Source organism: Abramis brama (genome assembly GCF_963993115.1).
Source record: "Abramis brama genome assembly, chromosome: 17".
Classification (NCBI taxonomy): Eukaryota; Metazoa; Chordata; class Actinopteri; order Cypriniformes; family Leuciscidae; genus Abramis; species Abramis brama.
Window position 1 is genome coordinate 32248358 of NC_139979.1, and position 25064 is coordinate 32273421.

General features: G+C 35.8%; 1 protein-coding gene across 1 annotated transcript in view; it reads left to right on the forward strand.

The window, feature by feature from the left end:
* lars2 (leucyl-tRNA synthetase 2, mitochondrial) overlaps positions 1-25064 on the forward strand; it is a 102640-nt gene that overhangs the window by 58144 nt on the left and 19432 nt on the right. Inside the window, exons 11-15 of the mRNA XM_084088601.1 lie at positions 690-805; positions 886-1169; positions 14505-14603; positions 17639-17776; positions 22367-22470. Of these exons, the coding sequence (XP_083944727.1) occupies positions 690-805; positions 886-1169; positions 14505-14603; positions 17639-17776; positions 22367-22470 (741 nt within the window). The remainder of the gene's footprint in view (positions 1-689; positions 806-885; positions 1170-14504; positions 14604-17638; positions 17777-22366; positions 22471-25064) is intronic.

The window sequence follows — 25064 nt, forward strand, 5'->3', positions numbered from 1 at the left end:
TGTTTGCCTCCGCTCGCCTGCTAGCTAACATTAGTGGTGATATAGTGTTTACTGCAGCTTTTGTAAGCTCTTGCTTTTGTAAGACTGTTCACCACCTCTTAGGAAAATTAACCATCATTTTGTGATTGATTACTGTTTGTATTACCAATTTTCTGACAAATATCATGAATAAATGGTGTATAACTTTGTATATAAAATGTATAAGAAAATTACAAAAAAACAAACACCGCTCTGAAACGTCCTGTGAAATCCGTGCTTGCAAAATCCGTTCATGAAATCTGTTCAGCACAATCCTCTTGTTTGTTAACATTGTCAGGGTCTGAATCAGGCTTGAATTGGTTTGAAATCGACACCAGCCTTAATATTTACATCCGAGTAGATGAAACTCTCGGTTATGAAGGGGCGAACACACGCTAGGCACTGCCAATCACAACACACTGGGCCAGCTAACCAATCACAGCACATTTCATATTTCGGAAGGAGGGGCTTCATCGAAACAGGAAATAAACGGCGCGTTCAGGCCACTGGGGAGAGGTGCTTTAATAATGTAAAATATGTGAAACATAATGTGTTTTTTGAACAATCAAGCATGAAATCATATTCTAGTACACCCCAAAAAACAAAATCAAGACTTCTTAAAAGGGCATAGCAGGAAAATAAATGCAACTCTTTTATACTTTATATAACAGGCATCCCAGATAGCAGTGAGGAGGATGAGAGGTTGGCTCAGTCTCTGGGTTTGAGCTGGAACTCCGTTCTGAAGACAGAAGAAGATGGATCACAGACTCTAATGAACTCAGATGAGGTAAACTCACCATCACGGTTTAACACGAGGGCAGACGGTTCCAGTTAACTGGTTACAACTGATGATCTCTTCTGCTGTAGTTTACAGGTCAAAGCCGGGAAGAAGCTTTTAACTCGGTTACCCAGAAAGCTCGGGAGAAGAACGTTGGTGGATACCTCACTAGTACAAAATTACGTGATTGGCTAATCTCAAGGCAGCGCTACTGGGGCACACCCATTCCCATAGTGCACTGCAGCTCCTGCGGGCCCGTGGCTGTTCCAGCGGAGGACCTGCCGGTCGTCCTGCCTAAAGTACCTTCCCTCACAGGGAAAGGGGTGTCGCCCTTAAAGACAGCACAGGATTGGCTGAGATGCCAGTGTCCGAGGTAAGTGCAATGGATTGAGTCAAGAAAAAATCTTTCTCTTATGACGGCCTTTCAAAAGTACCTGTAAGTGTTATCAAATATTTATATAATATTTTTTTATAATATAATATTGTTTTGTTAAAATATTTATATTATAAAGAAATATTATTATATTCACATATTATATAAAGTCATACACCAGCTGAGCCACTGCCATGGGGCTTTTGTTTTGTTTTTATTTTTAAATTTTGTTTTGCTTTGCTTTGTTTTTTGTTTTGTTTGGTTACAGTATTTTTACATTTCTACAATATTTTTTATATATACAGTACCAGTCAAAAGTTTGGAAACAGTACTATTTTTAATGTTTTTGAAAGAAGTCTCTTATGCTCATCAAGCCTGCAGTTAAAAAAAAAAAAAAAACCCAGTAATATTATGAAATATTATTACAATTTAAAATAATGGTTCTCTTTTTTAATATACTTTAAAATGCAATTTATTTTTGTGATGCAAAGCTGAATTTTCATTAGCAAGTACTCCAGTCTTTGGTGTCTTGTGATCCTTCAGAAATCATTCTAATATGCTGATTTATGATCAATGATGGAAACAGTTGTGCTGCTTAATATTTTTTTTATAACCTGAGATACTTTTTTCAGGATTATTTGATGAATAAAAAGTTAAAAAGAACTGTATTTATTTAGAATAGAAATCTTTTGTAACAATATACACTACCGTTCAAAAGTTTGGGAACAATAACTATTTTTTTTAAAGAAATTAGTACTTTAATTCAACAAGAATGCGTTAAATTGATAAAAGGTGATGGTAACGATTTATATTGTTAGAAATGTTTTTATTTTGAATAAATGCTGTTTTTATGAATAAATGCTGTTAACGTTTTACTCATCAATGAATCCTGAAAAAAGTATTCCAAAAAAAAATATTAAGCAGCACAACTGTTTCCATCATTGATCATAAATCAGCATATTAGAATGATTTCTGAAGGATCATAAGACACCAAAGACTGGAGTACTTGCTGATGAAAATTCAGCTTTGCATCACAAAAATAAATTACATTTTAAAGTATATTAAAAAAGAGAACCATTATTTTAAAGTGTAATAATATTTCATAATATTACTGTTTTTTTTAGTTTTTTGTTTTTTTAACTGCAGGCTTGATGAGCATAAGAGACTTATTTCAAAAACATTAAAAATAGTACTGTTTCCAAACTTTTGACTGGTACTGTATATTATTAATACATATTATTATAATTACATATAGAACAGTGTTTCCCACAGACTTACACTCTATTTGTGACTCGCACAAATTTTTTGATTGTTTTGATTGTATTTTTTTATTTTGTTTATATTTATATTGAACATTGAATTTTGGATATTATTTAATATTGAATATTTATATTATATTGTATTATAAAGAAATACTATTATAATATATAATATATAATGTAAAGTCATACTCCAGCCATTGAGATTTGGTTTTTATTTTATATATATATATATATATATATATATATATATATATATATATATATATATATATATATATATATATATATATATATAATTTATTTATTATATATAAATCTAATATTATGGAAGGTCATGTGCTAGCTGAGTCACTGCCATGGAGGTTTGTTTTCTTTTTATTTCATTGTGGGGTTTTGTTTTGCTTTGATTTATTGCCATTTGATTTGATAGAGACAGAAAGGTCAGTGAACTTAAAAGTAGAGAGAGGGGGAGGGTAAAAGAAGTGTACATAGGAGCATAGTTGAATTTGAACCTGCGTCCCCCATATGTGCACCAAGGCTCAACCTGGAGCAGGAGCACTAATTACTTGGAGGAAATGTCTTCTCACATTTAGAGGTCAGACAGTGGTATCTTTGAGATTATAAATTGAACTCTTAGAAAATGGAAAATAAAAAGTGTTTGATAAGAGATTCATCTGGTGGAATTGTAATATAAGTGGAATAATTTTCTTCCATTATCTGAATCTTTGTACTCCCACTCTGTCATGTGAAATAATGGCAGATTGGACCAGAACTCATTGTCTCAGATATCATCAAAAGACTCAGCCAGACTGAAGTGTCTTGTTTCTGGGAGCTCTCGTCCCCTGGAGACTACAGGGATCATTACCACTGAGTCATGGAGGTGTTGCAGATGTGCGCTCAGATAGCACCTCCTCACTGTGAAGGGTATTAATAGACCCTCTCTGACCATGGAGTAGGTAATGCCGGCAGAGCTGCTGAAAGCTGATGACATTTATACAAAAACCCTTTGTCAGATGGTCACATGAATGGACAGACGAACATGTTTTAGCTGCCTCAGTTCATGCATTTGTAAAATACACACACACAGAAATGTGGTTCAGGAGAGGTCGACTATTTTTCTTTTTTTTTAGTGGCCGATGGCAATATTCAGAAAGCAGGGTGGCAGATTTAAAATTGGGATTTTTGTAATTATTGTTTTAAAAAAGAGGGGCAACAGAGGAAGTGTGCACTTTGCTCATGCAGTCAGCTGGTGATACGGTGTTTACCACGTCTCAGAACGGCTCAGTTCACAGTGAATGAATGCAGTGAACTCTGCATGTGCTGAGAGTTTAGCGTGCATTTGGGAACATGGCGGGCAGTAGTTATGCACCAGTTATGCTCCAGTTATGCTCCAGTTATGCACCAGTTATGCACCAGTTATGCTCCAGTTATGCACCAGTTATGCACCAGTTATGCACCAGTTATGCACCAGTTATGCTCCAGTTATGCACCAGTTATGCACCAGTTATGCACCAGTTATGCTCCAGTTATGCTCCAGTTATGCACCAGTTATGCACCAGTTATGCACCAGTTATGCTCCAGTTATGCTCCAGTTATGCACCAGTTATGCTCCAGTTATGCACCAGTTATGCTCCAGTTATGCACCAGTTATGCACCAGTTATGCACCAGTTATGCACCAGTTATGCTCCAGTTATGCTCCAGTTATGCTCCCGAACCCCCTACAGCAAGGGTATGAGTATTATTTTCATTTTAGCGATTCCGAATCTGCTTATCGATTCCCAGTTTCAATTCCAGTAAGGTAAAAACAATTAGTCAAACATTTATATATCAAAAATATTTATTCTGTCTTTTCGTGAAACGATTTGTTGCAGCTGATTTCAATGAACAAAAATGAAAATTCCTTAGCCTAAGGAACTAACATTTTTACTATGGCTTTAACACAAATATCTCAAAAAAAAAAAAAAAAAAAACGTTTTGGGTTTTGTTTTTTTAACTTGCATGAATTATCCCTGTATGTATTTAAGCCCCTATTTTCCCTAGTTCATTTGTCCTGTATCGTCCGTGTTGTATGTGGTTGTTGATTCTAGCTCCTGAGTTTTCCCTAGTATTCCTGTTGGATTTATTAAAAGTTTATTTTGTACTCTTTGTCTTCATGCGCTCATTACAGCCACATCGTGACAATAGTAGGGATGTCCCGATCAAGTTTTTTGTGCCCCGGATCCAATCTGAGTCATTGAATATTGAGTATCTGATACCAGTCTTGATCCAATACTTGTATTTAATAGCCTTCATTTAAAGATATTAAAATCAATCCAATGTATACAGGGATGCTAATACAGTTCCCGAGGGGCAGGGGCTCGATATATATACTGTATATAAGACATTAGTAGATATAAACATCTATTACAATGGTAGACATTGTAAACAGACTGTGTTCTCAATTATAAATATGGTACTACTGATATAAAATTCTTGTATTTTATATGTACAATAAGCAGATTAATTGCGCAAAAAAAAAGAAAGAAAAGTGGAGATAAGGTTACAAAGCATGAAGCTCGCGGTATCAGAATGCCGAACCAAGACACAACCCATGGCAACATGTTATGGCAAAGACGTCTCAGACAATCAGAAGGCTGTGATTCCTCTCAGAAATCTGTCTAAAATATACTAAACACGGAAGCTTGAACATGCGTGTGTGGCGCGCTAGAACAGACCTTATTGTTTCCCTCTTACTGGCGGTTGGCAAACCCACTTGAAGGTGCATACTGCTACCTGCACCAAACCTGCATGACAGCTGACGTAAAATAAAGGATCGGGCTTAGGATAGCCGATACGATCGGTTAAAAAAATGCTTAAACGATCCCGATACCAATCCTTGAGATCGGCTCAGGACATCCCTACTGCATAGTTGTGTTTTTTTTTATAAATAAAATATAGATTAATCCTTAAGTTTACAAAAGTTATCCAGTCAAGATCAGGGAGTGATTTTCTTTTTTTCTTTTTTTTGTTCTTTGATTAATGTTAATGAAACCAACTGCAGCAGGTTTATTAGGCTGCCGTCACTTTAAGAACTCATGCAGGATCCAATTAATCAGTTAAAATTCCAAGAGGTTTTTCCTTCCCAGCAGAGATCCGAACAATACTTTTTGGGAATCGTTATATGTATTTCCATCTGTGCAGCAGTTGTACTTTGTAAAAAAAAAAAAAAAATCCTAAACAGTGGTTTCTTAGAATTTATAAAAATGAATATTTCATCAGCTGAGCCCAATTGGATATGAATATTAAAACTAAAGGTAAAATCAAATGTTTAATCAGGCTATTTATCATGCTTATTTTTACATTTAGATGTGTAAAAGGCCATGTGACAGAAAATATACTATATGGGGGTTCAGGGCTCAAGTCTTGTGTGTATATATATATATATATATTAATAAGTATCTACTAAAAAGAAACAAACAACGTATATAATAATCAAAATAATTGCTCTCATCATGACCATAATTTAAAGTTAACTAGTAATTTCAAATTTCAACCTGTCTAATGTAGAGGGGCAAACTATTCCAGAGCTTCGGGGCCGCCACTGCAAATGCTCGGTCCCCCCTGCTCTTCAACGTTACCCGTGGGACAACTAAAAGCAAATGGTCAGCGGACCTAAGTGCTCTTAGTGGAGCATACAGCTTGATCAGGTCAGAAAGATATTAAGGTGCTAAACCATTTAGAGATTTAAAAACAAACACCAAAATCTTACAATGAATCCTGAAATGGACAGGTAACCAGTGAAGAGAGGCGAGAACAGGGGTAATGTGTTCCCGCTTTCGTGTGCCTGTCAACAGGCGAGCTACCGCATTCTGGACCATCTGCGGTCTGAAAGGAGAGGCCTGACTAATACCTATATAGAGTAGGGGTGGTTAATCTGTCTGATTTCCCGATTCGATTCGATTACGATTATTGAAGTCCCGATTCGATTACAGTAGATTTTCGATTATTAACGATTCTCGATTAGCGATTTATTGATTTTCCATTTCACAACAGTAAACGAAAATACACTATGAAAAAAATGATTCATTGACTTAGTTGAATTTGCTAAAAAAAATTATGTTAATTGGTTCCACATAATTAATTTTAGCTACATTTAAACAAATGCATTACGTTGAACTAAGTTCAGCGTAATGCATTTGTTAAAATGTAGCTAAAATCAATTGTGTGGAACCACTTACGATAAAAACATTTAGTAAATTCAATGAATTTACTGAAATCATTGAATTTACTAAAAAAAATTATCGTAAGTGGTTCCACACAATTGATTTTAGCTACATTTAAACAAATGCATTAAGCTGAACTTAGTTCAACGTAATGCATTTGTTTAAATGTAGCTAAAATCAATTATGTGGATCCAATTAACATCATTTTTTTTAGTAAATTCAACTAGTCAATGAATCATTTTTTTCAGTGTACAAAGTGATTGCAGTATTAAAAAAAGTCAGCTGCCGAATTACTTAACTCTTTTATTGAGTAACAACAACTCAAAGCACTTTCTGTGTCGTGTAGTTATAACTTCAGAATTATTTGTATGTAGCTTATGTTCTGTAGAACACAGAAATGAATACATCACATTGTGTTGTGACTCATCAAGTTGAACTAAACAATAACAAATAAATGAAAGGCTTATTTCCTTTAGGAAGTAGATCAGAACCAACAGTTTAATTTTCATTAAAGCTAAGGAAATGTAGTGCCATCCAGGCTTTAATTTTCTCAAGTCACTGCAATAGAGGTGCTAAAGTGCGAGTATCTTTTGTTTCAAAGGCAGATACATTTGTGTATCGTCTGCATAACAGTGAAAAGAAATACCAAATTTCCTAAAAATATGTCATAAGGGGAGCATATACAGGGAGAACAAAATAGGCCCCAAAACGGAGCCCTGGGGGACCCCACACCTGAAAGAAGCCATTGAAGAGGTAAAGTCTCCAAAACAAACTGAGAAAGTTCTTTCAGACAAATAGGATCTAAACCATGCCAACGCAGTACCCTTAATACCAACATATTGTTGTGTGTAATTAATATCTTATGGTCTACAGTATCAAATGCAGCCGAAAGGTCTAGTAAAATTAAAATCGCACAGTCCCGAGTCAGTAGCAAGTAACAAGTCATTAAAAACCTTCAACAGTGCAGTTTCTGTACTATATAGGGATTTAAAACCAGACTGAAACACTTCATGAGTACCATGTAGATCTAGAAATGAATTAAATTGTCCAAATACGACCTTCTCCAGTAGTTTGGAAAGAAACTGAAGTTTCGAGATGGGTCTAAAATGAGCAAAGACTGATGAATCCAGATCTAGATTTCTTGATAACTGGTTCCAGTGCTGCATGTTTAAAAGACTTAGGTACAACTCCCATGGTTTTTCACCATGTTTCTGCGACTGTTTTTAAAATAACCGCTACATCAGCAGCTCTTGTGGCGCTTTAGCATCTTCAGCGGGAGAGAGAAGCAACGGAAAGGGCTTGAATGAAGCATGCGTTACATAAAAAATAAAGATAAAAATATTAGAGGATATAACACCGAAACATCATTAACATAATCGATCCTGAGTGCTTGTGGTGTTTACTGCTACATTGGTTTTATGACAGAAATGTTATTTTTTAATTTAAGTTTAATAGAGGGAATATATTAGACTTTTATTTGTACTTATTATCAACTTTGGCTGTCAGGTGTGGTTTTGCCAGCCTGTGAAGTACGCCTAATGCTGTTAGCTAATTTAAAAAAACAATGGTCTTATTACAAATGGTAAAGTTAAACAATGAATACTGTGCAAAAACTGTATATTTATAAGGACACGTACAGAACAGAATCAAGGTTCTGAGCCCTTATGAATTATGGACCAAGCTTCTGTGTAAGGGATGTTCTGTTCTTCTCTGTGGCCTATAGGTTATCTTTAGAAATTCAAAGAGGTGATTGAAATCAATTCATAAACAACTTGAAATAAAGGGAACAATAGTTGAAGGAGTCACAAGCTGTGTCCCAGCCACTGTTGAAATATTGCAACAGCTGTAGAAATTAGGGCAGGAGCTGCAGTGTGTAAGATAAAGTTGTGGACATGAATCTGTGTTTTTAGCAACCATTTTTATTCATTTAAAAGCTTAAAGAAGCAACTCTTTGAGATTTAAAGGACTTAGTTTAGTTCTCTTAATTTAGTTAAATCTTGCCCTTTTTCAAAGGCTCTACTAGAACAGGTTTTCATGCTTGAATGTTCAAAACACATTATTCTCCATTGTTGCGGCTCATCTCTTCCCAGTCTGCCAGTAACGCTTTGTTTAGTTCCTGTCTCTATGAAGCCTATTTTAAGCAGGCTACACTAATCACTATTCTTAATGGTGAACATAGGCTAAACCAGCCTGCAATAACAATGAGAATTAGAAGGAAATAAATACATATTTGTGTTGTGTAATATTATAATAAAATGTCATTAATCACTAAAATACCCTAAATAGACAATAATGAGCAATAATAATTCACGCACTGCATATGATGTATGATGCAACAACAAATTCACCTAATTAATAATTATTTCGTTTAGTTATATAATTTATAATTTGAATAAGAGAACACCAGTAAACTTGGGGTAATCATAAAAAAATATATATATATATATATTCATTACATCATATATCAGAATTATTATAATTTTTTTCAGGAAACGGACAGATTTGAATAAATAAACGATAGAAAATTGCAAAACCAAAATTAATAATTAATCCAAAGTCTGAACATTTATGAGTAGGCTTAAAACTTTATTTTAACGTGTGTTGTGTGACTGTTTACAGTAAGCCTACACATTCTTCAAACACAGCACAAAAATAAAGGCATTATATAGGTAACATTTTCCCTGCTGGTGGTTTTGGGTATAAATGCCCCTTTTTTAATCTGTTTTTTTTTTTTTTTTTACAATTTTTTAACAACAGGGGATTGTAAATAACACAATATTAGTAAAAGTCAATGACTGGGAGACGTGGGTATTTTATTGAAAATCTGTAATGTAAATTTGATAAACAGCCATGGGTAAATTTAACCCTGTTGCGGTTCTAATGTTAAAGAGCGTGATGGATTGTAAGGCGATAGAAGATCGGTTAAATACACAGGAGCTAAACCATTTAGGGCCTTATAGATCAGTAGCAATACTTTGTAATCGATACTGAACTTAATAGGTAACCAGTGTAGAGATAATAAAATTGGGGTTATATGATCATATTTTTTGACCTAGTAAGAACTCTAGCAGCTGTATTTTGGACTAACTGTAGCTTGTTTATTGAGGATGCAGGACAACCAGCTTGTAATGCGTTACAGTAATCTGGTCTAGAGGTCATAAATGCATGAACTAACTTTTCTGCATCAGAAACTGATGGCATGATCCGTAGCTTAGTGATATTTCTGAGGTGGAAGAAGACTTTTTTTGTAACAAATGAATTATGATTTTCAAAAGACAAGTTGCTGTCAAATATAACATCCAGGTCTTTTACTTTTACCTCAGTCTTATTTGAATTTAATAGATGAAAATGATTGGTCATCCAATATTTTATTTCTCACACTCTGCCAACTTGAATAATTTAGAGATTTCATCTGGTCGTGATTGAAATGTATAACTGAGTATCATTGGCATAACAGTGGAAACTAAGTCTATATATATATATATATATATATATATATATATATATATATATCTTTGTTGAATACTAGATTTTAAAACATTCTAAGATCTTCTGGCATTAGTCCAGTCTTTTCAAATTTCATTCAATTTGTCTGAAATCTGTTTGTGTCCATTCTGCACATATATTTATAGTAACTAATTACAGTATTTGATTCAGACGGTTAAAGTTTTTGTCAGTGAGCACTGCTGACGAGGAGACCGGATCATCTCTTATCTGTTGAGACCTCGATGAAAATCACCTCAGTTCTTTAAATGATCACCTACATTCAGTGAAGCGGCTGCAGAGAGACAGAAAGAGACGGAAACAAGATAAAGAGAGAGATGGTGCTTATCTGCCTCGTCCTTGAGGAAAACAGAAGTAATTTCCTGAGCTGTGATATTGTCTGTGGCTTCGTTGTTAGAAGTTTAATTGAAATCTGAGGATAAAAAAACAGAGTAAGCTCTCACAGCCGGATTTTGGTGCTGATTAAATGTTTGAATGATTGTTGTGGGTCACACGAAACATGTCTACAAAGCCACGCCTCCTCCAAAACACATGAACGCTCACAGCATAAGCGTCACAAGAGACGCCGTTAAATTACCTCATGTCTCAAAGCTCAAAGCACATAACATTACAATAATAATGTAAACAGCTTACAGAGCTCTTGTACCACCCGACTGCTGTAGATTAATTTCAGCGTTGATATTGTTGACATAGAAATGCATAAATCCGAGTCTGAAGATATGAACAGCTTCTGGTAGAATGTCACGGGTTGCCATCTCTTAATTGCGATAATTGCAACATGCCGTGAAAGCAGAGTAGACCAATCACAACAGACTGACCATCTGACCAATCAGAGCAGAGTAGACCAACCACAACAGACTGACCATCTGACCAATCAGAGCAGAGTAGACCAACCACAACAGACTGACCATCTGACCAATCAGAGCAGAGTAGACCAACCACAACAGACTGACCATCTGACCAATCAGAGCAGAGTAGACCAACCACAACAGACTGGGTCATCTGACCAATCAGAGCAGAGTAGACCAATCAGAACAGACTGACCATCTGACCAATCAGAGCAGAGTAGACCAATCACAACAGACTGACCATCTGACCAATCAGAGCAGAGCAGAGTAGACCAATCACAACAGACTGACCATCTGACCAATCAGAGCAGAGTAGACCAATCACAACAGACTGACCATCTGACCAATCAGAGCAGAGTAGACCAATCACAACAGACTGACCATCTGACCAATCAGAGCAGAGTAGACCAATCACAACAGACTGACCATCTGACCAATCAGAGCAGAGTAGACCAATCACAACAGACTGGGTCATCTGACCAATCAGAGCAGAGTCGACCAATCACAACAGACTGGGTCATCTGACCAATCAGAGCAGAGTAGACCAATCACAACAGACTGGGGTGAAATGAGGTGAATGTATATTATGAGAAAATGAAAGTGTTTTTGGCCTTGTATGCATATGAACCTATTGTAGGAGACTCCAAAACAAATTTAGGAACCTTTAAAATAACATAATAGGGGCATTTTACTATCCATCACTATCCACTATACCATCCATAACTTGCATTTAGAAAATAGATTCTGTACATTGAAATTTTATTTCATGCCAACTTTTAGGTTTTCTCACTCATGTGTGCCGTACCCTGTCAGTGTGCATCTAATGTCTTCCTCTCAGGAGAGTCTGTGTTCAGTCTATTATCAGTCCAGCCACACACACACTTCCACCATTCGAGTGGAAAAACAAACCCAAACCAAAACTGTAAAATTGCATTTAAAAAAAAGCATAAATCAATAAAGCCCGGATTTCCTAGTGTAGATCAGCGATAAACACACTCGTCATTACGGCTCATATGTGGGACGCTCGTCTCTCAGATGGCACCTGGCTTTCAAAGAATTAACCTGTACACCTTCGCCCTGTTGCTAGGCAACCATGTGGCGCTTGGCTCCCGTTGCCGGCATTATATAATAGGCAGGACTGTCTGAACGATCCTCTGATTATCAGAGACGAGGCGGATCTCTCCGACTGGAGTGGAGGGAGGGATGGACACACACTCCTGGATTGACTTTAGCAGGGCTGGAATCTGCTCTTGTTTGGCCATTAATTAGTGTGGTTTGATGCTGAAGATTAGCTGAAATGAAGTGTGCCGAGAGCCGCTAGAGTAAGTGTGACTGTCTTCTGAGTGACAGATGGCCTGGGTTGCAAAGCGCTGTTTGCTTTGGGTTCGAGACGGAGACAAACACACGGGACTGTGTTCGGGAGTTCGGCAGCGCCAGCTGAGAAACCCCACAGCATTACAGCTTTACTAAAAAATCACATCCTTTATAGAAAATTATTAAAATGAGGAATATTGTGACGTGTTCGTTCCCGGAAGAAACTCAAGACTACGTTTCAGGAGTTCAGAAACACTGACACTGATATAGAGAAGTACTCAGAGCTTTTTCATGCTCAAACTGCAACATTACGCACGTTAAAAACCTAATAGGTCCTCTTTATATACAATCAGACGACTAATTCTTGTCTAATTAATATATGGTAACGACCTCAGTACTTATTATTTATCATTAGTGAATCTGAGACCTACCCTGATCCTACAGTATTTCAATTCTGTCGCTGTAAGTTTGGAAATCATATACACTTTAATGTTTTTTTTAATGTTTTTGAAGTCTCATATTCACCAAGGCTGCATTTATTTGATCAGAAATACAGTAAAAACAGTAAATATTGTGAAATGTTATTATAAAGTTAAACTTTTTTCTATGTGAATAGATTTTAAAATGTAATGTATTCCTGTGATCAAAGCTGAATTCTCAGCATCATTACTCCAGTCTTCAGTGTCACATGATCCTTCAGAAATCACTCTAATATGATGATTTGATGCTCAAGAAACATTTCAGATTGTCATCAAAGTTGAAAACCGTTTTGCTGCTTAATACTTATTTGGAAACCATGATATTTTTTATTTATGTCAGGATTATTTGATGAATTGAAAGTTCAAAAGAACAGCATTTATTTTAAACCGAAATCTTTTGTAACATTATAAATGTCTTTGCAGTCACTTTTGGTCAATTTAATGTATCCTTGATGAATAAAAGGATTGATTGATTGATTGATTGATTGATTGATTGATTGATTGATTGATTGATTGATTTGTTTATTTGTTTGTTTGTTTGTTTGTTTGTTTGTTTGATTTTTTAAATCTTATGGACCTCAAACCTTTGAACTGTAGTGTAGAATAGGTCATAATTTGAATAAACTGTAGTATCACCTGGTTTTAGTCTGTCTTGTTATAGTACATCACGTTTCATTTAACAAATGAAACAACGTTTGATGTCATTTTTCTGTCAAAATGTGACATCGTAAGTTGTCTCACTGCACCACATGTAAACATATATTGGTGTAAACATCTGTCTGAGCCATGTGTTCAACAAGACTTTGACGATTTCACTCTCTAACTTTGGTGAAATGCATTGGTCTTGAGGTTGTGTCGGGCTGAGCGAGATGCTCAAACAATCAGAGCAAAGTTTTGTTACCGCCAGTCTTTACGTTTTTCAGGAAAATCGACCTTTAAATGACTTGTGTTATTCTTTATTTTAAGGGCTTTATTTTCATGAATGAATTAAATGGCTACCTTCTGCTAGAAGATCTGGGGCCAGATTTACTAACAGCTCCAGCGCAAACCCTCATTTGGTGTTAAAAACTTCTGTCAGGATTTACTAAAGACACGCAGTGAAAATGAGCGCTGAAAAGTCGTGGACAGGGTTATTTTTGTGGCTGATATTATTACACATGCATTTGTAGGAGTTTCCCTTTCAGACACAAGATTTATGGGAGGAGAGAATTTAAATGACTCATGCTCATAAATCATAAATGAAATGAAATTAATCATAGATCAAAGTGATTTACTAAGGTTTGCACTCGTCACTTTACTGGTATTTGCACCATTATTTACCGCCCAAAAAAAGCACGTCTTAAACCAGACGCTAGTGTGTGCTGATCTTGGTGGATTGTGTTGGTCATTATGGAAATGATCCGGCTGAGTCTGTGTTCTTTCATTTGCTCGTCTTCAGTAGATCACGAGCAGAACGTTACACTCCCATCAGTGCTTTTATAGGATTGCGCTAACTCTCACGCTAACTTGCCCTGTTTAGTAAATCTGGCCCCTATGTTAGCAGATGCAAAAGTATTTTAGCTTTAAAGAGCATGCACATCATCTTTAAATAAATCTAAAACTATGACCAAGTTCAGTATTCTGTTAATTAAACAGGTCATGGAGGGACAAATGGTATTGTTTCTTGAGAACGAACTGTTTCTACTAGCCCAGCACTTATAATAATATCCTTTCTGTTGATGTCAGGTGCAAAGGGCCGGCGGAGAGAGAAACGGACACCATGGACACCTTTGTGGATTCCTCCTGGTACTATTTCAGATACACTGACCCTCACAACCCGCTGAGGTAAGGGAAACATCCAGACGCTCCCTGTGTCCCACCAGGTGTTTGTGGAGAGATGCTGAAAGAGCAAGACTCAGAATGGAAGACCATCTGTCTCTGCTATTTCAGATCAACAACGAGGATTTTAAAATGTCACTGTAATGCGTCTTGATGAACACATAATGAAACGGCACCCGCACACGTACACTCATAGGCAGCATCAGTGCATCATAGACAATGAGGTTCATTATAAGTTAACTACCTTAGTTAACATGAACTAATAATTAACAATACTTCTACAGCATTTATTAATCTTAGTTAATAATAATTTCAACATTTACTAGTACGTTATTAAAATCAAAGATTATATTTGTTAACATTAGTTAAAGGTGAACTAAGTAACTTTTTTATCTTAACCGAACAGCTTCGGAGTCATTGGAATGGTTATATGACTGTTTTCGGGTTGAATGGTGGTCTTCTCGCACCCCTCGAGCGCCTGCGAGACAAGAAACCACCCTTGCAACTTTGGGCCGGCGGGCCGCAGCGTCAGGAAGTATCGCGTGATATCAGGTCTCGCGATGTAACAAACTGCTTTACGGCACTGCACACATATACTATAAACATTTATATGCTAGCCTTCTGTGTATCATACATACCTCAGTGGACATGGCTCCGTGCGTCCGCCGGCTTCTTTGACAACAAATGCACATGACCAGCGGGAGAAGATGGGACAAGCCAACGAGTTTTAACGACTGTTGTCAAATATCTATTCCGAAGCTGTAGGGGGAGCTCTATAGAGAAACCCGCGAGAAAACAGCGAAGAAGTCAGCTAAGCTGCATAATGCTGCTTTAATGCACTGTGAACTAACATGAACAAACAATGATCCGCTGTATTTCTATTAACTAACATTAACAAAGATTAATAAATACTGTAACAAATGTGTTGCTCATTGTTAGTTCATGTTAGTTAATACATTAATGTTAACTAATGAACGTTATTGTAAAGTGTTTCCTCATAGACTTACAGTAAGACTGATAAATGAAAATAAATGTTTTTTTTTAAACAACATTGGTAACACTTCTTGTTTGTTAAAGAGGCCATATTTTGCCCTTTTAACCCAGTCTTGATGTTGTTTTTGGGCTCTACTAGAATGTGTTTTCATGCTTGAATGTTCAAAACACATTATTTTCCCCATATTCTTTGTTTATGAACAACAGATTGTTTAATCTCCTCTCTCTGAAGCCCCTCCTTCTGAAAAGCACACTGTGCTCTGATTGGTCGGCTGGAACAGTGTGTTGTGATTGGTCGAGCGCTTCGAGTGTGTTTGGGAAATGTCCCGCCCCTTTCCATAACCGCCAGTTTAACACACTACTAACTAACTCAACCAGGCCCCGCCCCTTTATTCTGCGTATTAATTATTTAATTATTAATTATTTAATTATTTATGAGGAATATTGTGACGTGTTCGTTCCGGGAAGAAACTCAAGACTACAATGGAGGCGTTGCACTGACACTGATATAGAGAAGAACTGTGTGACTTTGCAGAGCTCTTTCATGCTCAAACACCAACATTACACACATCCTCCTCTTTAACATTAGTTAACGTGAACTAACAATGAACAGCATTTATTAACCTTTGCAGATGTTAATTAACTAATGCTGTACAAGTTTTGTTCATTGTTAGTTCATGTTAACTAATGATTTTTTTTTAAAGCCTACTGTTTTGATTGGGTAACAGCTTTGCATATGAAATAAGTATTATATGTGGAACACTTTTTGTAAACTTAAGTTTTTATTATATTACAGCCATCGAGATTAACTAATTGTGAAAAGTGTTTTATAGCATCACATTTAGATGCATGAAAGGCTTCAGCTCTGAGCTTCAGTCTTCTGACTGACGAATGAATTCTCGTGAACGATTTCTCATGAATGCTTTCACATTATAACAGTTTCATCCTGTGCTAACACTGATGCGAACCTCCAGCGCTGACCGGGACTGATGAAGCTGAGACCATCTGAGAAAGCCCTCGCTACTGTTCACTCATTTACAGATCAAACTCAAAAAAACAAAATTCATTATATGGTGGAATTTTATCACCACTGAAGCTATATGTTCATCACGGGTGAAAGTTGTTCAATTAATAATTATTTTACTAAAAAATTTATAATTAATCATATTAATTATAATTACAGAAACACTGGAAACCTAAGTATGCAATTCTGTGATAATTAATGATATCAGTACATGTATTTTTAATTATTATATCTGTATGATATTTATTAGTGTATTACAGATTTACATTTCCATTGCTTTTTGATGCACTTTTAGACTTTTTTCTTGTAAAGATGAAGTAGTTCTACATAATGTAACTCATATGTATTGAGTGTAATCTACACAATTTACAAATGACACAATAGCCTTTTATTCACCGTTCTTTCCTTTATTTAGGACTGAATGTGTTTACCTATGATTAATCATGATTAAATATATATATATATATATATATATATATATATATATATATATATATATATATAGCCAATTGACATCCCTAATTAACACATTTTCATGTTTAAGAGTGGCCTATTTAATTATGTGATTTTCTTTCAGAGTACCTGTAAAAGGTGTTTTTAGTCGGTGGAATCACTGTTAGTTATTAGTCATTCTGTTAGTAATACAACTTGCATTGTCACAGTTACTGTAACTCATTTTGAATGAAAGTAAATGCATGTGAATTCCTTCCAGAGCCCTTTATTGTCCTGCACTGTATGTGTATCTGGTTGTGTTAAACGTACGGTTAGTTCAGAGCTGCTGATACTGTGTGACGTGTTTGTTTATCACAGTTTATTTAAGTGTGCTTATTGTGGTGTTTTAACTCACATTCTCTCTTGTTGAATGTGTTATTGGAGTGCCGTAAATGTGATGTCTGTGTAAAGCAGTGCCAGTATTCGAGTGTTTCAGTGAGTTTGGTGTGTGTGTGTGTATGTCTGTGTGTCAGTGACTCCTAGTGGCCGCTCTCTCAGGACACAGTGTTGAGGTGTTCCTCTCGTCTCACAGGCCTTTCGAGCGTTCCCGAGCGGATCACTGGATGCCTGTGGATGTGTACATCGGAGGGAAGGAGCACGCCGTCATGCACCTGTACTATGCACGCTTCCTCAGCCACTTCTGCAGAGACCAGGGCATGGTTTCACACAGGTGCAACACACACACACACACACACACATGTACAGTCATGGCCGGTCTAGGAAAATGTATTCAAATTATATCAAAATCATATTCAAATGAAAAAAAAAAATGTGTGAATGTTAAAGATTTTGTAAGCATAATGTGTAGTTGGAGTCGATTTGTTTTATTTGTGATAAAAACATTTATTTATAGAGCACATTTAAACACAATATAGATTGATCCAAAGTTCTGTACAGAGTACAAAGCAGGTCTACACAATAAAAACAACAATTACAGGTTTTCAAAAGCTAAAGAATAAAAATATGATTTAAGAGTAGATTTAAAATCATACTTTGGTTTGTTGCTACACCGTTTCGCAAGTGATTAGATGATCTAAGTGCCCTAACAGGACAGTCTGTCACTAGAAGATCACTAATATACATTGTTGCACGGCCAGACAACGCCTTATATACAAACATAAGAATTTAATCTTAGTTAATATTAATTTCAACATTTATTAATACGTTATTAAAATCAAAGGTTGTATTTGTTAACATTAGTTAATGCACTGTGAACTAACAATGAACAAACAATGAACAGCTGTATTTCTATTAACTAACATTAATAAAGATTAATAAATAATGTAACAAATGTATTGCTCATTGTTAGTAAATACATTAACTAATGTTAACTAATGAACCTTACTGTAAAGTGTTTTGTGAACCTTAGTGTTTTCCAATAATCTAATCGTGATGTTACAAGTGCATGAATCACAACTTCTAAATATTTGATTGAAAGAAGATTCTTCAACTTTGCAATAGATCTTAAATGGAAAAAGCTTCCTCTAAAAACAGCACTAATTTATTTGTCAAAAAATAGTGAAGAGTCAAAGATCACTCCAAGGTTTTTGATTTGTTTGCGTACACTGGTTGAAAGAGGACATAACTGGGCTTCCAGAGCAGAGGGAGGAAGTTACAGGACAAACTAGTCTTAAAACCTCTCTTTTATCCTCAGTTAGCTGCAGAAAATGATTTGTCATCCTCATCCACCTCTTGATATCATTTACGCATTTCAATAACACATCGAATGAAACAGTGGTGCCAAGCCTTACTGAAAGGTAAAACTGAGAATCAAAAATATAAAATGTGGGCCAAGTGACGCATATAAAGAGAAAACCATAAAGGTCCCAAAATAGAGCCCTGGGGCACACCACACAATTTCCGAAATTTACAGAAAAAGTCCTACTTTAAGAAGCAAACCATTGTAATACAGTGCCTTTGACACATTCTACATACACATGAATACATTCTAGCCGTTCAAGATGAATGTTATGGTCAGTGGTATCAAATGCAGCTCTCAGGTCCAGTAAAGCCAGCGCAACACAAGAGCCTGAATCCAGAACAAGCAAGATGTCATGTGTAACCCTCAACAGAGCTGAATCAGTTCTATGTAATGATCTAAAACCAGATTGAAATATGTCCAAAATATTAAAAGAATCCAAATAAGACTGAAACTGTGAAAATACTACTTTCTCCAAAAGCTTATCAGTTTAGAGATTGGTCGATAGTTACTGCATATTTCCGGATCAAGTTGAGGTCTTTTCAACGGAGGTTGCACAATTGCATGTCTAACCTTTGGCTAGAGAGCTGTTTACTATAGCTGTTACCATAGGGCTAATCGTAGAGCTAAACATCCTTAAAAACACGAGCCGGGATAATATCTAACTTAGAACCAGAACGCTTCATAGTAGATATTATATCAGCGAACTGAACCGAGGAAAGTTAGACCGACAACTCATAGTGGAAGGCAGTTGCAAATGACATGGTTCAGAGGAAACAATGGAGCGTCTAATAAAATGTGAAATTTTTAATGTTTTTAAAAATCTTCACAAAGGTCTGAAGAGGCCTCAGATAAAATATTCATAGTCGGGTTTAGAAGAGAATCAGCCGTATCAAACAGGACTTTTGGTCTCTTCGCATTGTCAGTAATTCATTGAGAAAAGAAATTAGATTCTGCCTTCCTTACCGGCGTTTGATAGTTGGACAGACTCGATTTTAAAATGTCAATTGAGACCTGGATCTGATCTTTTTTCCCACTTTCGCTCCGCTTTTCGAGCACGGGGGACATCATTTAGATAAAGAAAATCATTATTAAAGTGTGAAGAATAATATTCAGAAAACAAATTTGCAGTTTTAGAGTGAATAGCTCGGAGAGCGGAGAGCAAACAGACGACGGGGTAAAGCACTCAGATTCAAACAAAACAGAAACAGAAAAAGGACAGTCGGGGAGCCATCTCGACAGAGGCGTTCAGTCACCCTGCTTTAACCAGGTCTCAGGAACAAATGAAAAGTCTAAGGAGTGAGATAAAGTCGTTTGAAATAAAAGATTTATTGGATATTGATTCAGTGAGGCCATCTTAGCTGTAGTAGGGCCGGCGGACAGACGGAGCAAACCAATGTTTCCAAGATTAACTCTCTTACCATGTGACATTTTACCATTTATCTGTTATACAAAGAAATTATGAACACATGCAAAAACAAAAGAGAACCAATGAAATATGGATTAGTCAATGTATTATTTTTCCTGTCAGCTTTTTGCTTTTAGCTTTTTTCTATGCATTTTTTGTACAGTAAAATAAAACCTGTAGCTGTAGTTTAGCATTTGTTTTTCCTTTGCCAAATAATTTTGTCAGATAAATACCTTAACCAAGTTTAGTGTTTTGTTCTTCCCTCATATTTAAAATATTGAATAAAATATTTTCCTTTAATCAAACTTGTAGGGTTATTAAAAACAAACATCATTTTTGGCCACTACTGTACAAATACATCATGAATGCGCGAAATTGCATTCACAAAACATTTAACTTTCATAATATGACATATAATGATGTGTTTACACTCACATGAGATCGGCCAATAGCAAACCACAATCATCCAATCAATTCCTCATGGATAAATCAAGCCCCGCCCACATTTGTTCTTGTTCCAGAAGCGTTTTACTCAGATATTCGGCACAATAGGGAAGAAAAGACTATCGCAACTTCTGTTTCATGCAGAGAACTATAGTCTGACCAACTAGCACTCAGCCAAGGTGAAATCAGACATACTTTCTGGATACAAATTAGACCTGATCTGTAACTGACTTAAAAACATTATGTAACAAATAACAAAAAAAATGTCTAACTTTTAAGACCACTGATTTTAGGCATTTAGACTTGATTTGGTCACACTTTACAATAAGGTCCTATTATTAGTTAATGCATTAATAAACATTAACTAGCAATGCGCAATTCATTTGTTACAGTATTTATTGATCTATAAATACAACGTTTCATTGTTAGTTCATGTTAACTCAGGCCATTTAGATCATATTAGCCGATTTTTATTTAAATAATGTATTAGTAAATGTTAAAATGTATTAATATTTGTAAATTCTTCAGTAGTATTTTTCATGGTTAGTTACTGTTAACTAATGCAGTTAATGAAACATTATTGTAAAGTGTTACCCTTCATTTAATTATGAAAAGTTACTTTGGCAAAATTGCCCTGTTATGATATTTAAATGAGATGTGGTTTCTTGGTGAAGAAATTACTAGATTTTAAGGAAAGCAATTTCTTTTTTCTATACTATGATAGTAAGAATAACATTTAAAAGTTTATTAACCCGTATTAAAAAGGAATTTTTATTAACATTTATTTACATTTAACATTTATTAAAGGAATAGTTGGAAACACTTTACAACGAGGTCTCCTTTATTAACATGAATTAATGCTTTAACTAACATAAATTAACAATGAGCAATACATTAAACAGCAATTTTTTATCTTTGTTAATGCTATTTAATAAAAATGTTCATGTTAGTTCACACTGCATTAAATAATGATAACAGATACAGATACTTTTGATCCTAAGAGCATATTATTAAATCTAGAAATTGACAATCTCTCTAAGATTAATAAATGCTGTAGTATTGTTCAATCTTAGTTCATCTTAACTATTGCAGTTAACTTATGTTAACAAATGAAATCTTATTATAGTGTTAACAAATATCACCCAAAAAGGAAAATTCTGTAATAATTCACTGACTAATGAAATAAAAAATAAAAAATTAATAATCTTGTGAGCTGTTATTTAATATTTTCTTTATATGATACTTCTATGGTGTTTTCTTTCCTTTTTGATGATTTGACAGATTCTGTTCAGTTCCAAATAATTACAGATAACAGAATACAGGTTTGACACGAGGGTTAGGAAATACTGACAGAGTAAAGACAGTTTACCCAAAAATGATAATGTCGTGTAAGATTTTTGAGGAAAACATTCCATGATTTTTCTCCATCTATGAATGATCAACGTAGATAATTTTTGACTGTCCAAAACCCATATTTAAGGTGCTTCGACTTCACTAAAGACCCTTCTCCGTCGGCTGGGGTCGCGTGAAGCCCTCTGAAGATGCATACACATGGATTTTGGACCATCAAACGTTGATCATCATTCACCATTCATAGATGGAGAAAAATCCTGGAATGTTTTCCTCAAAAATCTCAAGCTCTGTGATTGTTTACTTTATGATAGATTGGGTGTTCATGAATGTATGTCCGTACGCTTCCTTCTTTTCAGGGAGCCCTTCAGAAAACTGCTGGTCCAGGGTCTCATAAAGGGCCAGACCTTCAGGGTGGCAGAGACCGGCCAGTACCTGCCGAAAGAAGACGTTGATTTCTCAGGTGTGTGTGTGTGTGTGTGTGAGAGAGAGAGAGAGAGACTTTTAAAGGTCTATTTATTTACAAAGATACACTTAAATGTACATTTCCAAGTTTCAAATATGCATTATCTTTTGCCTCATAATTGGACTCTGCAGTTGTTTAGGAGGAAACTGCAAATGTGACCCTGGATCACGTCACCAGTCTCGAGTCGCACGGGTATATCTGTGGCAATAGCCAACAATACATTGTATGGGTCAAAATTATCGATTTTTCTTTTATGCCAAAAATCATTAGGATATTAAGTAAAGATCATGTTCCATGAGGATATTTTGTAAATTTCCCACCGTAAATACATAAAACATTTATTTTTGTTCACAATCATGAACATAAATGAACAACTTAAAGGAGATTTTCTCAATATTTCGATTTTTTTGCACCGTCAGATTCCAGATTTTCAGTAGTTGTATCTCGGCCAAATATTGTCCTATCCTGACAAACCATACATCAATGGAAAGCTCATTTATTCAGCTTTCAGATGATGTTTAAATCTCAATTTCACAAAATTGAACCATGTGACTGGTTTTGTGGTCCAGGGTCACATATGAATCTGATAATAAAGAAGAATATATGTGACCCATGCTGGCAAAAGGAGTCTGGATAATTTGGAGCTACAGGCAAAACTAGTGAAAAACTTGTTTTCACAAAAATGAGTTAATTAAGCCCTCGTGTAGCGATCCCAATGCTCCAAATAGCAATGAATCATCTAAAAGTATCTTTATTTGTATGTTTTCTAAGAGGAGCACCTTTTCCTTTTTTAATGAAAAGCAGCTTTTTCAATGAAAATCTTACTCGCGCTGACTGACAGATCAGATGCGTGCGCACAAAGACGGCCAAAATATATATCTGTCTTGGCGAGTATTCACGCAGACGTTATCTGTTATGTCAAAAGTGAAGGTTTAGTTAACTGTTGGGGGAAAACATCTGATGTGTAACATTATATTATATCCGTGCGGTACAGTAGGTCTTAATATATAGGCTGTCTGTTTCATTAATGTTAATCAAACAATTGTGGTATCATGGAAAAAATGTTGTATTTTTCTTATAGATATTTCGTTTTGACTTTGTGTGCCAAATTTGGTGGAATCACCAGGGATTTTAAGGAACTGTGCAGTTGCTAGGTGATTTTTATTTTTTTTTTACCTTCAGAAAAATTGTACAAAATTTTGGCTTTGCTGACTCTAATGACTTCAAACCGGTGCAGCTCAGTCGTTTTTTGTCAAACAAATCATACATCATTTTGAAGGTTTTTGTAATAGAGAATGTGAAAATAACTAATTTTTGAAAATTTGCTCATTTTGACAGCACAGGTCATATATAGTTTTGCATATACTAACTATGGGAATGGAAGCCTGTCTTCCGTTAAAAGAAGAAATTGCCTTATTGGTAAAGATTCAAACCTTGAACCATCCTGAAAAAAACCAGGTAACTTTGTTTACTAGTGGACTGTGTGAAATATGTGCTCTCTGACTCTCAGAAACTGCATTAAGCAAACAAATCAGCGTGAAGTCAAACTGTCAGACAGCTTGTGCCATTTCAGTGTGTGAAACGGATGAGACACTAGCATCTCACATTTCTCACTCCCTTCGTGTGATGCTTTCTGTGGATACTGGATCTAAAATTATAATTTTTTGTTGCCAGGCAACAGGGTAAACAGACTTGCACTAGCATCTAAATCGGCTCCCAAAAACGCCTGTAATTTCTGCGATCTTAGCGCCGATGGTTTTCTAATGCGTGTGTGTGTAAACAGTGTAGAGGAGAAACGCTTATTACGGTAAACACAGCTGTGTCTCTCCCCGAGGGTTCAAACATACCCGATCACACCAAAGACCCTGTTTACACCACTCTAGTGTCCCATCACAGCTGTGAGCGCTTATACAGGTGTAACCGGGGCTTTCAGAGGGGCTTTTCATTTTTGTATGTTTTTGAATGAAATCTCTTCTGCTCATCGAGGCTGCATTTATTTGATTAAAATTACAGTATAAACTGTAATATTGAAAAATATTATTACAATTTAAAAACAATATATGTTCAAAAACACATTATTTTCCTCATATTCTCCATTGTTTAATCTCCTCTCTTCCCAGTCTGTCAGTAACGCTCTGTTTAGTTCCTGTCTCTATGAAGCCCCTCCTTCTGAAAAGCACACTGTGCTCTGATTGGTCGGCTGGATCAGTGTGTTGTGATTGGTCGAGCGCTTCAAGTGTGTTTGGGAAATGTCCCGCCCCTTTCCATAACCGCCAGTTTAACACACTACTAACTAACTCAACCAGGCCCCGCCCCTTTATTCTGCGTATTAATTATGTAAATGAGGAATATTGTGACGTGTTCGTTCCCGGAAGAAACTCAAGACTACAATGGAGGCGTTTCAGGGCGTTCAGAAACACTGACACTGATATAGAGAAGAACTTTGTAACTTTGCAGAGCTTTTTCATGCTCAAACAGCAACATTACACACTAAAGAAAGATGAACATGTAAGAAAGCATAGCACCCCGTTCATTTTTTTTTTACTGACCTTTTGAACTGTAATCATGAAATCAGAGACCCTTCCCTTAAA